Source organism: Eleutherodactylus coqui, chromosome 2 (genome assembly GCF_035609145.1).
Source record: "Eleutherodactylus coqui strain aEleCoq1 chromosome 2, aEleCoq1.hap1, whole genome shotgun sequence".
Lineage (NCBI taxonomy): Eukaryota > Metazoa > Chordata > Amphibia > Anura > Eleutherodactylidae > Eleutherodactylus > Eleutherodactylus coqui.
The window spans coordinates 70,767,469-70,782,531 of record NC_089838.1 but is presented as its reverse complement, the minus strand read 5'-3'; the positions used below and the strand labels follow the sequence as shown (position 1 = coordinate 70,782,531).

The 15,063-nt window shown below is 47.8% G+C and overlaps 1 protein-coding gene across 1 annotated transcript in view; it reads left to right on the top strand.

Annotated features, from left to right (window-relative positions):
- Positions 1-386: 386 nt before the first annotated feature.
- SPDL1 (spindle apparatus coiled-coil protein 1) overlaps positions 387-15,063 on the top strand; it is a 37,658-nt gene continuing 22,981 nt past the window's right edge. Inside the window, exons 1-5 of the mRNA XM_066591105.1 lie at positions 387-474; positions 10,674-10,847; positions 10,946-11,122; positions 11,971-12,165; positions 12,563-12,712. Of these exons, the coding sequence (XP_066447202.1) occupies positions 10,686-10,847; positions 10,946-11,122; positions 11,971-12,165; positions 12,563-12,712 (684 nt within the window). The 5' untranslated portion in view covers positions 387-474; positions 10,674-10,685. The remainder of the gene's footprint in view (positions 475-10,673; positions 10,848-10,945; positions 11,123-11,970; positions 12,166-12,562; positions 12,713-15,063) is intronic.

The following is a 15,063-nucleotide window of genomic DNA, read 5'->3' as shown; positions in this document are numbered from 1 at the left end:
TCACCAGTCGTTCGGTTTAATTATTCAGTCCCTCCCAGTCCTTTACACGGCGAATGTGAACAGACCGCCCGTGCGAACCCTGACATCGTGCGCTCGTTCATGCGACAAATCGCTGTGACTAAGCGCCCCCTCGGGCCAGCGGAATAATACATCCATCGCGCTCACAAAGCACAAACATAACTGTGTGGAGCGAGCCTCATAACCCGGGAGGGGAGGAGCTCACAGCGGCCAATCAGATCGCTTATTCCATTTTCAACGGGTCTGAAAAATGAGAGCGGGAATGTGATTGGTTGCTAGGGACACCGGCGCGGATAGACGCCTAGCGACTGCCGCCCGAGTGTGCTGAAGCCACGCCCCGTATTACAGATCAGCCAATCAGACTATGATTTGTGACAGGACTGTCTTCTCGCGAGATTGTACCGAGCAGAAGCCTGATTCAAACTGGGCAGCGAGCGGCGGAAAGCGGCTGAGGCGGTACGGTATACCCAGGGGGCTGCCGGTGTGTATAGTGGGGGTAGTAGTACTAGAGGCGGCCGGGCTGGTGGCGTGGATAGTGCGGGTAGTAGTACTAGGAGGGGGGCGGGGGGGTAGTACTAAAATGTGATATTCCTGACTGCTCCCTGCATGGCTCACAATTCACTACACCCTCCAAGTCCTGCAGGTGGCGCCCCGGAGTACCAGGGTTGGTGGTCTGTGATTAGACACAGCGGTGGGGTCCGGGCTGCGGAGTGACAGCACTGGAGTGACCGTTTAAACAACGCCGCAGCGTCTCGCAGTCCGCACGCAGCCCTGCGGCTCAGACACTCTGGCAGATGCGGTTTTGCTCCATGTATTTCGCAGTGTGTATATATGTCTGTTATGTCTGTTTGGCGTGTGTTGGTTTTTTTTGCGCATGTATTCAGTGCACTTTTTTTTTGGGGGGGGGGGTGTGCAATTAGCCCCAATTTAATACTTTTGTTTCACATACGTAAAAGCTGCTATTCTGCGGTATTCCTGCTGTATGATGCGCATAACGCTCTGATGATCCGCCTCCGTGAGCCTTTATGGCGCCGGACAGTCGTTGCTGAACACTTGTTCTATGCTGATTGCCGCCCGCTGTGAAGATGGCAGAGGGCGGCCTACAATCGTGTCAGTTTGTCCACAGATTATCTCCCTTCTTCAGGCCGCCATCACACTTGTGTGAAAATCATGTGATTCGTACGTTGCGAGACCCACAAAGCTCACAGAAATACGAGCGCCATTCTTTTGAACGGGGTCCGGCAATACGAAGCAGGAAAAGAGTCGTGGCATGTTGTATCTTTTTAGGATGCCGCAGATTGCTGTCAGCAGGTCGGTGGCAGCAGCGTCGGCCCTATAGAAAGAAATGGGAGAAGGTTGCGATCCCCGTCTGTGACCGCTACGCCGGGGGATTCTTCCATCTCTGCAGAGATGTGCGGCTGTGTTCACATGGGAATGCATCACATCCACAGGGCTTGCATGGATGATGAGGATGATATCGCCCATATGTCACTCTTCTGCTGAATGATTATTTTCAACTCGTCATGAAATCCATCCTTCTGCAGAACAGCTGATAAGACGGACCGCATGCTGTGTTCTGCCCGGGGAGCGCTTATTGCATTCTCAGCTGTCAGCCCCATGGCAGAACAAAGGGAATTTATTCAGAGAACCGTGGGTGGTCTGTTCCCTGAATACATCTCATACGCTACTAATTGGTATTAATAGGCATTAGTACCAAGTAGTAGTTTACGCAAAATGATTGCTGAAAAGCCATCTTTGGAGCGATCATCTTTGGGGTGTAAATACACCTTTAGGCCTCCTGTCTACGAGCATAGTGATATCCCAGGGCAGATCGCCGCCGTGGGAAGCCGTCCATGTGGGGTGGATTGATAGACTGCCTGATAGCCGTATGATGTAATGCTATGGCAGCACATCATACTGCAGGAGTGATTAAAGTATCACAAGTTGGTGTCCTCTCTGGGAACTAAGAAAAAAAGTAAAGATAAGAACAATAAAGTTTTACTAATTATTTAAAAAAATGAATAAGTTCAGACCCCCCCCCCCTTTGCCATATTTATAATAAAAGAATCTAAATAAAACAACAATACATATTTGGTATCACCTCATCCATAAAAGTCCGAAATATCAAAATAATGCATTATTTACCCCGCACGGTGAACGGCATCAGGAAATAACATACAGAACGCCAGCAATGCACTTTTTTCCAGTCACCCTGTCTCCAAGAAAAAAGGCAATAAAAAGTGTTCAAAAAGTCTTATGTATTCCAAAAATGGTACCAACGCAAACTACAGGACATCCCGCAAAAAAATGAGCCCCTGTACCAATATTTCCTCGGAAAAATAAAAAGTTATTGCACGTAGAAGATGGCAGCAGAAAATAATTGAGCCTCGTGTGGTGCAGAGTGTAAGCTCTCGCCTACGACCTGAAGGTTGCAAGTTCGATCCCCGGATGACTCAGGTAGCCGGCTCAAGGTTGACTCAGCCTTCCATCCTTCCGAGCTGCGTAATAAGTTGGCCCTATACAAATAGCAAGATTTATTTATTTATTTTTAATTGAAAACAATTTAATGTCTTTAAAAAAATAAATAAATAAAAGTAGTACAGCAAAAAAAAAAAAGCAATGATCTGAATAGTTTGGTATGGTAGTAATCGTTCCGACCCGTAGAATAAAGGTATCATATTGTTTTTGTTGCCGTTTGTGCGCCGTAGAAACAAGTCGCACTGAAAGATGGTGGAATGTCGTTTCTTTTTTCATTTTATTCCACGTAGAATTTTTTTCAAAGTTTTCAGCACTTTAAATAGCTCCATTGAAAACTACAACTCATCCCGCCAAAAGGAAGCCCCCATACTGCGACGTCGATGGAGAAATAAAGGAGGTATGATTTTTTTTCTTTAAGAAGGGGGGGGGGGGGGGGGACAAAAATGGGAAAACAAGAAAAGCTTGATCACTAAGGGGTTAATGCAAGGGAAGCAAGATGATGATCAACATACACAATGGCTTCTCTCACCGCTGAAGGGATGTGGTGGTATTATTGTAATCGGACTGTCATACTTCTCAGGAAGAGAAGCCAAGTCATCTTGTAGATGTGATGCCTATTAATGGCCAACAAAACGCTGGCCGGCGGCTCGTATGAAAGAGGCCTCCAACTGATTACACAAGCCGTGATCAGTGATCGGCATCACAGGAGATCGAACTGCGTTTTGTTCCTCCTGTTATATCTTGCCAGATATATGAAACTGTCTTAACCCTTTCCAATCCACTGTCTGACCTCGAGAAGACATTATGATTTAAGGCTGTACAGCTCCGATGTTGGAAGACGTCCATCAGGGTTCTCTTTCTATATATTGCCAGCCTCTCTGCTGTCGGTGCCTATCCAATGTGCCACCCCATGCAATACTGGCTTTAGCCAGCAGATAGCGCTGTTGTATAATGGCAGAAAAAGAGTAAGCCCATTAGGAAAACCAGGATACAAACTGGATTGGAAAAGGTTAAGGGCTCCCACGCACTTGCGTTTTTTTTTAACACGATTGTCAATGGGACTTTCTAATGTTAAAAGCACATCGTAAGTTTGTGCTTTGCAATTTTTGCGCGATGCGTTTTTAACATTAGAAAGTCCTATTGACAATTGCATTAAAAAACGCTAGTGCGTGGGAGCCCTAAAAGAGAAAGTCTTAGTCGCCCCTAGCAACCAATCAGAGCTCAAATTTCATTTTACTAGAGTAAAGCGGTGTTGTGATTGGTTGTTATCTTTTAGACCATTTAAGGAATCTCCCCCCTTGTTTTTTGAGGTGCAAACAGTGCGACCCTGCTCTGTGCTCAACAGGAAAAAAAATAACCCAGTGGGCCCATTATAGGTCAACAAAGGTAATTTAACCCCTTCCTGGCACACATACGGCTTTATACGTCCTAACTGCATATATACCCCATGCAGTTAGGGTGTACATAGACGTCCACAGCATATGCAGCAGCTCAGGAGGCGAGCCTGCTCCATACACAGCGGTTATTGGCTGTCTTTGACAGCCAACACCTACTTGCAGCAGTCTAGATCGGTGATGACTCAGATCGTGGCGGTTAACCCTTTAAATGCCACTGCCAGTTTTGAAATATAAGCCCTGCCCTGAAAACTACGCTAGGTGGGAAAAAAAACAAAAAACCCTTCTCACCTAGCAGGCGCCATCCGGGTCCCTCCCGCTGCTCTCCAGCGTCCCTGCAGGCTTTCAGGCACTCGTCATCGCCGACAGAGCATCTCTTGATGGTAACGGCTCAGACAATCAGAGCAATCTCTTTCTGGAGGCGGAGGCTTCGAGCCCTGTTACCATCAAGAGATGCTCTGCCGGCGATGATGAGTGCCTGGAAGCCTGCAGCGATGCCGGAGAGCAGCGGGAGGGACCCGGATGGTGCCTGCTAGGTGAGTATAGGGCCTCCCTCACACATGTCTGGCATTCAGCTTCCTCAGCTGCATGTTCAGCTGTGCTGCTGCCGCCAGCCCCATTGGAAGTAATGGGATTCCTCGCAGTGATGTGAGGCTATTTCACATGAAAACTCCTCACATCCAGGAGTTGTAAAAGGTTTGCGAGAGTGATAGGGGGCTGTGATTTGCTGCCTGATATCCCTCTCGCAGTTGAGAGGGGGCCTTAGGGCTCCCGCACACTTGTGTTTTGTTTTTTTTTTGTGCGATGCGTTTTTAATATTAGAACGTCCAATTGACAATCGAGTGAAAAAAGCGCAAGTGTGCAGGAGCCCTCCGGGTGTCTTCACTTGTGATCGCGATATTGCTGCGCTTTTGCTTTGCAATTTTTGTGCTATGCGTTTTTAAGAAATGCATTAAAAAAAGTGTTATCACGAGCGCAAGTGTGAAGGCACCCTTAGACTTTTTATTTTTTTTTGCATGTTAAGAGTGCCTTCACACTTGTGATCGCGATATCGCTGCGTTTTTGTAACGTGTGTCAATAGGACTTTCTAATGTTAAAAACGCATTGCACAAGAATCACGAAGCACAAACTTGCGATTTTTGTACGATGCGTTTTTAACAGAAAGTCCTATTAACAGCCGCTTAAAAAAAAACCCTGCAGCAAAATGGCGATGGCAGGTGTGAAGGCGCCCTGAGACTAGTTCACTCCGGTGCTAGGGGTTCCAGTCTTTCTTTATGGGACCAGGGAAACGGCACCCACTGGCTGAAAACTATCATATGACGGCACTGAAGGGACCCCATTGCCTATAATGGGGGCTGTTCAGCGTCTGGCTTATTACGGTGTGAAATAGCGCAATTTCGTCCAGTACCTTAGCGGAATTGGGCAGCGGAGGTTCTGGATGGCACATGGGACACCGATGCGTACCAACACCACCTTGTCTAAGTGACTATAGAAGGTCTGGTAGGGTAGGATGTGGAGGCTTGGGTAGATGAATGGGAACATGAGTGACCCACATGACTACATAACCAAGGGCTACTATGTGTTATACCATGTACAGTGTTCTGGGATAGGATGGGATCGCTCTGCTACTGAGAGAAGCCGTATGACTGCAGAACAGATGGCAAGTTGGCACTTTAAACTGGATTGTACAATTTTAGGAGATTACCAGGTAATCTGATGTACTGGTCGTAGCAAACACAGGCATTTAGTATCAGTAGGTTTCTAACTAGGTCACTGATTGACAACCACAGGAAGCGGCCATACTTACGATAGGCTGATGCAGAGATAGAAGGGCAGGCACAAACCCCAGTCCCCAGCAGAACAAGCTCCTGCTCCTGTATATCGGGAAGTATGGCCGCTTCTGGGATTTTTTTTGCATCTCCTTAAAAGGTACAATGGTGGGCACGGCTGCGGGTCAGTGCCAGTGGAAATGGAAGCAGGGCCAGGAAGCTTACATGTGTTTGCTGCCAGTAGTGGGCGCACTGTAGGGGGATGTGGGAGATGAAGTGTGATGGGGAGGGGGAGGAAGTGTTTCCTGTCTGGCTGGAGAAGAAAGTTCAGTTGTGACTAGGGGTGGCGGGGGAGTTGCCGGCTGTGACTAGGGGTGGCGGGGGAGTTGCCGGCTGTGACTAGGGGTGGCGGGGGAGTTGCCGGCTGTGACTAGGGGTGGCGGGGGAGTTGCCGGCTGTGACTAGGGGTGGCGGGGGAGTTGCCGGCTGTGACTAGGGGTGGCGGGGGAGTTGCCGGCTGTGACTAGGGGTGGCGGGGGAGTTGCCGGCTGTGACTAGGGGTGGCGGGGGAGTTGCCGGCTGTGACTAGGGGTGGCGGGGGAGTTGCCGGCTGTGACTAGGGGTGGCGGGGGAGTTGCCGGCTGTGACTAGGGGTGGCGGGGGAGTTGCCGGCTGTGACTAGGGGTGGCGGGGGAGTTGCCGGCTGTGACTAGGGGTGGCGGGGGAGTCGCCGGCTGTGACTAGGGGTGGCGGGGGAGTCGCCGGCTGTGACTAGGGGTGGCGGGGGAGTCGCCGGCTGTGACCAGGGGTGGCGGGGGAGTCGCCGGCTGTGACCAGGGGTGGCGGGGGAGTCGCCGGCTGTGACCAGGGGTGGCGGGGGAGTCGCCGGCTGTGACCAGGGGTGGCGGGGGAGTCGCCGGCTGTGACCAGGGGTGGCGGGGGAGTCGCCGGCTGTGACCAGGGGTGGCGGGGGAGTCGCCGGCTGTGACCAGGGGTGGCGGGGGAGTCGCCGGCTGTGACCAGGGGTGGCGGGGGAGTCGCCGGCTGTGACCAGGGGTGGCGGGGGAGTCGCCGGCTGTGACCAGGGGTGGCGGGGGAGTCGCCGGCTGTGACCAGGGGTGGCGGGGGAGTCGCCGGCTGTGACCAGGGGTGGCGGGGGAGTCGCCGGCTGTGTTGTGTAAGATCATGATGACTTGTGTAGGTTTCTATATATATTCCACTCTTCATGTTTGAATATAATGGGCGTGTTTGACTTACAAGAAGTATAAGCAGAGGAGGTGCGCAAACTAGAAAGCTTCACGAAGAACCTGAAACCCCACCTTCAGAATAGCTACAGTAACCACTGCTAGGAGCAGCTTCTACCCTCCGCTTCCTATAGATTGTAAGCTCTTGTGGCAGTTTCCTCTTTGTATCGGTTTGTAAGTCACAGAGTTCATGTTTGTTTCTGTTCATATGCCATGTACTTACCCCCGCTCTCCTATGGACAGCTCCCTGAAACTAGGGTCTCCCTCACAGACGTTTTCGTACAACGTTTAGCGCTGCCTTTTCAGCGCTGCGCTAAATGCTGTACAACACCTCCATTTATGTCAATGGGGCTGCTCACACAAGCGTCTTCAACACTGTGTTTCAGCAGCGATGCAATGTTCTATCTTTGGCCGTTTTCAACCCTTCGTCGTCCATTGAAATGAATGGGAAGCGGGAAAACATGGCACAACTTGGTACTATGTTTTTGGCAGCGCTAAACGCCAGTGCTAGCTGCACTATGTAAAAAAAAAAACTTGCCTAGCTGCCGCCGTCCGGGACTCTCCAGGGCTCTGTGCAGGCTGCTGGCAACTTGTGAAGCTGACAGAGGATCTTCTGCTAGTGACGGGGATTAAATTCCGCGCCTCCATCAAGAGATTGCTCTGATTGGCTGAGGCTGCTGAGTGTCAGCTGGCTCTGCCAATCGCAGCCAGCGCTGAATGAATGGCTGTGATTGGTGCATCCAGCGCTGGATGTTATTGGCAGAACCAGCTGACACTTAGCAGCCTCAGCCAATTAGAGCCATCTCTTGCTAAAGGCGGGGATTATCAATCCCCATCAGTAGCACAAGATTCTCTGTTGGCTTGTCAAGTGCCCGGGAGCCTGCCCGGAGCTCCGGAAAGCAGCTGGAGAGTTGCAGAGGGCGAGTATTGAAAACGCAGCCAAAACGTCAAGAAGGCATGATAGCGCTGCTGAAACCGCCGTAAACCCAGCGTTTTTGCAAACGCCCTGTGTGAGGAAAGCCTAACAGCGCTTTAAAATAACATAATAATGGTACTTCTCCGTGTAGTCACAGCAGGGCTGCACCCCGAACACCTGTCGTGTAGTCACAGCGGAGTTATCGTTAGTCTGCCAACCCTATCAACAACCACACAAGGACTTGAAAGGGGTTGTACCAGAATCCACTTTTATCACCTACGCCTGGGATAGAGAAGTCTGATCAGTGGGGGTCTCGCCACTGAGAACATGCCCCCCTTGTCACTGTGGACTTTTCTGCACCCTTTGTAGTGAGGAGGTTGTAATGGAGAGGCGGTCACACATGCGCAGTGCTGCTTCATCCATGTTTAATGGGACCGTCGGTGATAGCAGAGTGCTCGTACTCTGGGCTTGTGTTTTGCATGGCGAACTGTAGTTTTTATTGGTGCCATTTTTGGGTAGATAGACTATATTGTAAAACGTTCATTAATTATTTACAATGTTAATCAAGCAGCATAAATGGCACAATACATTTTTTTTCTGCGATCGTCGGTACGATTACAACGATACCAAAATCCTTATATATTTAGGTTTTTCCACTTTTGCGCAATAGTATTTTTGGAAATAATTATTTTTTTTCTAAATTGTTGTATTCAAAGTCCTATAACTTTTTTTTATATTTCCATGGAAGGAGCTCTGTGAGGGCTTATTTTTTGAGAGATGAGCTGCAGTGTTTATTGGTACAGTTGCCGCAGTTTTTTTAGGGTTCTTTTTTTACGCTTTTTGCGATGCAGAATAAAAAGCGTGTTTAATTTATTGAATTCATTGTCATGGATGTAGCGTTACCAAATATGTGGGATTTTAATTAAAAAAAATATATATTTTTATGCTAATGTGAGGTAAAGCATTTTTTTTTTTTTTTACAGTTATGTCCCTGTAGGGGGCTTGTACAAGCACACCTATGATAGCTTTGATATAAAGCATTGCAGGACTTCTGTCCTGTAATGCCTTATTGCTTGTTATAGCGATCATAGGCAATGGCAATGCAGGACTCCTCTATCTGGCGTCCTGTTGCGATGGCAACCCGTCGGGTTCTCCCATTTCATTGCGAGAGTCCAATGACGTCAGAGAGCGCACTCCCTCTGTAAACCCTTTACATGCCGCAATCTGTCACAATTTTCCCTTCGCTGTTGCAGGGGGAGGCCGGCTGTTGGTGACAGACGGCTTCCACAGCTGGATAGTGCGGGATCTCTTCTGATCTTTCGCTATCCTCAGGGCGTAAATGTACGCCCTGTTGCGTTAAGTACCCTTCTACCAGGATGTACAGTTACGTCCTGTGGCGTTAAGGGCTTAATCACCTATCCTTTTTTATAGATGATGAAAGTTGATTCTGGCTCAGTCCTCTTAAGACCCCCTTCCACATGTACTCCATGCACATTCCTGCAATGCTACCTCTATTTGCTGCTCGTATGTATCATAGGGCCATGATTGACTGTTGTCATGAGACGTGGTGTCGCTGCCAGGAGTATTAGTCAGGAGTGTCGGGACGCTAGAAAGTGTCTCTTGTTCTGTGTTGTCCTATGAAGTTATTTTGCACCCTGTTTTTGGAAAACCCCTGGAGTGCCTTCACACAGCCTTTACTGTACAAGCCATGTGGATGAGACTTCAAAAATGTCATCTGATAAAGGGAAATTTTCCACCCCAAATCCTCAGCCTACCTATTTATGCTGCTGATTTCAACCCTCGAAATACAAGGGTCAAAATCCGTGGCAGATCCGCAGCAAAGTCTGCACCGTTTAGGTGTGGATCTGGCCACTGCATACTTACCCCAAAGCCCGCATCATATAGGCAATGTGTGTAGGTATCCTAAGCCTCTAGCACCAGTGATGATGAACCTTTTGGAGACCGAGTGCCCAAACTGCAACCCAAAACCCACTTATTTATTGCAAAGTGCCAACACGTCAGGGGGCGGGGCTTATCACGGCTGTTTCAAAATAGACAGCATGCAGATTTTGACTGCTTTCTGGGTGCAGAAATGCTGCAGAATTTGCACGGAAATTTCTGCTACGGATATTCTGCGGCATTTCCGCTACGTGTAATGGCACCCCACATACTGACATCCCACAGCGCCCCAGTAGTAATATTGCCCCCCTCAGACCCATATACTTACCCCTTCCTCCTCCATATGGAATCGCCGCTGTGCCTCTGTTTGATGCTGCTGCTGGCGCTGATCCCAGGTGCACACTGTGACGTCGGTGTGCTGCCGGACACCTCCTCCCCTGCTCTCGTGGAACCTAAGAGGAGACATCTGAGGAGGGGGAGGAAGATCAAGGCTGTACACTGACGTCACAGTGTGCGCCGGGATCAGCGCTCCTAGCAGCGCAGTGAGTGAATGCCGGCAGGGGAGCCGCAGCACCTGCCAGTATTCACTAAAGTGGTAAGCGGCCAACAGTGGCGTGTGCCAGCAGGGAGGGCTCTGCGTGCCGCCTCTGGCACGCGTGCCATAGGTTCGCCACCACTGCTCTAGACCATTGTTTCTCAACTCGAGTCCTCAGGGACCCCAACAGGTCATGTCTTCAAGATTTCCTCAGTTTTGCACACGTGATGTAATTATTGTCGCGTGCCACACATGTTCTTCCTATGGGACATCTTGAAAACATGACCTGTTGGGGGGGTCCCTGAGGACTGGAGTTGAGAAACACTGGTCTAGATCCAAAGATTTAAACTATCTGAACTTCTGACTTGTACGTCATATACACCGCTATAAAATGTAAGATGTTCCTTTTTATTGCATTAGGGATCTGCCACAATGGACCAATCAGATGTTCTCTTAAAACTCCGGCGACAGGTCAAGGAGGTGGAGGAGGAGAGAGACAAGGCTGCGCAGTATGGCCTTCAACTGTTGGAAAGTCAAAGCGACCTCCAAAATCAATTGGAAGAACAACGAATCGAAATGACCGGCACAATTGAGGTACGCAATATAGGCAAATCTCTTATGTATGTTTGAGCCAAATGTTACGTTCCAGACGAGGAGCTTAATAATTGTACTTGTCGAATCATGAATTTCAGAACTTGGAGCAAGAAAAATACTCGCTGCATCGGGAGGTTGAACTTAAAAATCGGATGCTGGAGAGTTTATCATCAGAGTGTGAGAATATAAAGCAGCAGCAGAAGGCTTGTCTGGAGCAGCTACAGGAGCAACTAGACAGGATCCATAATCGGGAAATAAGCGAACTCAAAGACAAGGTAAGTAATCCTTCTAAAGTAAAGTGTGTTGCCATATGGCTTGGATAGGTCAGCATTTTCCAATCGGTGGTGGCAAGAGGATCAGACGGCTGGGACCCTCAATGCTTACAGTGAGGGGGTCACATCACTAATTCCCTTCCCCTATAATGCTTTCCCTGCACTGTTGAAACACCAATGTACTTGAATAGAGCTATTCTGCAGTTTTTGCACAGCGAATGCAGGGAAAAAACAAAAACGATCATAGCACTGTGCCCCTTAAGTTTCAGCATCTGTGAGTCCCTGCTTATAACAGTGTCATATCCTAGCCATATGCCATCGCTTTGTGTGCTTTGAAATACCCCCTATAAAGGTTTGTTCACACATGGTGCGTATTTTTTGCTGCTGTCCTTTAACCCTCTTCAATCCACTGTCTGACCTCTGAAGACATTATGATTTTAAGGCTGTACAGCTCCGATGTTGGAAGATGTCCGTCGGGGTTCTCTTACTGTATATTGCCAGCCTCTCTGCTGTCGTAGCCTATCCAACGTGTCACCTCATGCAGTACTGGCTTTAGCCAGCATATAGCGCCGTTCTATAACAGCAGAAAAAGAGTAAGCCGCCTAGGAAAACCAGGATACAAATTGGACTGGAAAGGATTAAAGTGCATCTTTTAGCTGAATGTGCTGTACTATGTAAAGGCAACATATGGCAACTACAGGTCTGTAATACTAGTAGCCAAAATGACACAAAAGTTCTGTTGTTGCGTGCTCCTCCCTGCACCTCAGTGCCATGATTGTCCTTGATCTGATAAAAATGCCCGATACCCCTGGAGAAATCAATGTGTTTTATATTGTTTTGTTTGAAACCAGATGGAGAAGCTGAAAGCTGAATTGGATGAAGCAAGATTAAGTGAGAAACAACTTAAACACAAACTTGACCATCAGACCGAGCTGCTAGCTCACAAGTCGGAGGAGCTGCGCCTGATGTCTGAGCGGGCGCACGAAACAATGTCCTCCGAAATGCTGACCCTTCAACTTGAAATAAATGACCTTGAAAGTGCAAAGGTTAGTTAGTCATCTGCTGCACTTCTATGGGGCTTTTCCCACCAGTAATATAAGGGTTTCAGGATTTGCACAATGTTATCGTAAGTATCTTAGTAGCTGCACTTTCGGTTACTTTATGTCGTCCTGATATTACATTGTAAACCATTAGGGCTCAGTCACAGGGGCGTTTTCACGCGCGTAAAAACGTTCGGACTGCGTTCGTCAAAAAAAAAAGAAATGCACCTACAAAAGATAGAACATATGGCTGGCCATGGACATGGTCACACTGTTTTATACGCGCATAAAAACGCCCGTGTGGCTGAGCCCTCAGGCAGCTGTGGTTTGTTCTTTCGATAGAACTGCTTCGCTGTGTTCTACATATCAATACTTTTAATTCTCCTATTTTTTTTAAATTAAGGCACAGTTAGACGAAGAAATGAATGAATTGCAGTATCGCCAACAGCAACTTCTGTTGACTAATGGAAACCAAAGTCGACAACTGGACCGTCTTCAGTTGGATAAGGAAGAGCGGGAAAAAGAAGCTGTTAGTTACTTCAATGCATTGGAGGTACTGTATCTGTGACTTCCTATAGAAGCACTCCGCTATCTCTAGCAGTTGGACTGAGACGTGAATGGAGCCGTAGTGCACACGTGTGACAACCAGGGTGTCCAACTGTAGGGATTCCTGGACACTGTGTGTTTTGGGGAAAGAAAAGCTTCTGTTACATGATTTGAGACTGGTGGTACTGGAGCCGGTTATTATGACTAATTATCATCCTATTACAGCTCGGAGTAAATGCTGGTAATGAGATCATTGTAGTTTTTAACCTACAGACGCCTTATTTTTATTCAGAATAATTTTCCAGTGTGCCCTCAAAAAAAGGGGGGGGGGGGAAAGGTGTGCTTTTTGGATAAGTTGTCCAAGAAAAAGGAAATTTAGGTTGGCAACCCTGGTCATCATCGCTCCATTTATACACTCTGTAACCCTGTTCTCGTGATCTGTGAGGGTCCTAGCGATCAGACCCCATTGAGTGTATAGGGGATAAGTACTTTTCATGTGACAACCTCTTGAAAGTACTATGAGGGGTATTAACCCCTTAAGGACATGGCCTATTTTAGCCATGAGGACGCAATGTTTTCTGGGGGATTTTCATCTCTACTTCTCAAAAGCCATAATTTTTTTTTCTTGCATTGACATGGCCATGAGGGCTTGCTTTTTGCGTGGCGAACTGCAGTTTTTATTGGTACAATTTTCGGGTACAAAGTATGTATTATAAAAAAAAAATTTTTTTTTTTTTTTTTTAGAGCAAGGAGAAAAAATGCATTTTTTTTTTCTTTTTTACAGCATAAGGCCTCATGTCCACGGGGAAAATCAGATCCGCTGCAGATTCTACATGTAGAATCTGCAGCGGGTCCCTCCTGCCCCGCGGACATGAGCGCCGAAAATAAGAATTTAAAAGTATTTACCATCCGGCGCGGGCGGAGAAGATCAGCTGTTCCTCACGGCCGGATCTTCATTTTCGGCCGGCGGATGAATTCCTGACGCCGGCGGCACGTCGCCGGCACGTCGCCGACGTGCCGCGCGCATGCGCCGGGCACATCCGCCGAGCCGAAGCAAGGAAGATGCGGCCGTGAGGAACAGCTGACCTTCCCCGCCCGCGCCGGATGGTAAATACTTTAAATTCCTATTTTAGGTCTCCCGCGGATCCGGACGGCTTCCATAGGCTTCAATAGAAGCCCGCGGGAGCCGTCCCCGCGGGAGACCCGCACGAAAATGGAGCATGGTCCGGATTTTTCCATGCTCCATTTTTTTTTAAATCCCTTTTATTGACGATCCGCGGGTATTTATCTACCCGCGGGTGGTCAATGCATCCCTATGGGATGCGGATCCGCATGCGGGAGATCCGCTGCGGATCTTAAATCATATTTTGCCCGTGGACATGAGCCCTTAATCATACAGCAGAAATAACACAATACTTTTTTTTTTTTTTCCTGCGGGTCAGTGCAATTACGACAATACCAAAAAAAAAATTTTTTCTTTTTGACGTTTTTCCACTCTTGTACAATACAACCCCTTTTTATATATATATGGATGTGGCCACCTTTAACTCATTAAATGAGATGGGCATCAGAGGATCTCTTTTCTGAATATAGATGTAGAAACCTCATCTGTCACTTCGCATCCTTTGGATTACTCCTTAACACCAACCCTCCTCTCTAACAAGCTGCACTTCTTCTTTTTCACATAAGAAAATGCTGCACAGCGTTATATTCTCTGCCTCTCATGAGTTGTGTATTTGGCCCCGGAGCTTTAGTGTCCCTTTTTGGCTGCATTTATAAGATTAATGGGGTGAAAAGGTTCTGCTTAATCAACTCCACTTAGGTGAGTCCTACGAGTACTTAAGGGTATTACTCTTGACACACTAGGAATTAGCGTGCAGAAGACTTCCACTGCTTACATTGGGTAACGTTTCCTTAATTCAAACCCTTAATTTTGTCAGGGATTTGTTATTTCATTGTTTTAAACACAACAAAATGAAGTTTTCTGTAGTTCTGGCATCTAAATTCTATGTGATTTTAGTAGAGGCAAAACAAGCCTAGTTATATATTGGTGATGGATAGATCTAGCTGGTCATTGCATTAGTGCTGTATACAGTATATTTTGTGTAAAAAGTGGTTAACTTGGCAACCTTGCTTAAAATATCCATGCAGCAGAGCCATGGAAGCCAGATGGGGTCTGAGGCTTTGTAGATCTCCTAGAAGCAATGCATCCGATGGACTATGGCAGAATTTCCTGTACTGCCAAATGCATTCAGTAGGGTCCAATACAGCCTGAATCCGTACCCATGCACCATCGTGTGCCTTTGCTGCAGAATATATATAAGCTTAGTTATGTATATATTATGTATCGGTGAAGCT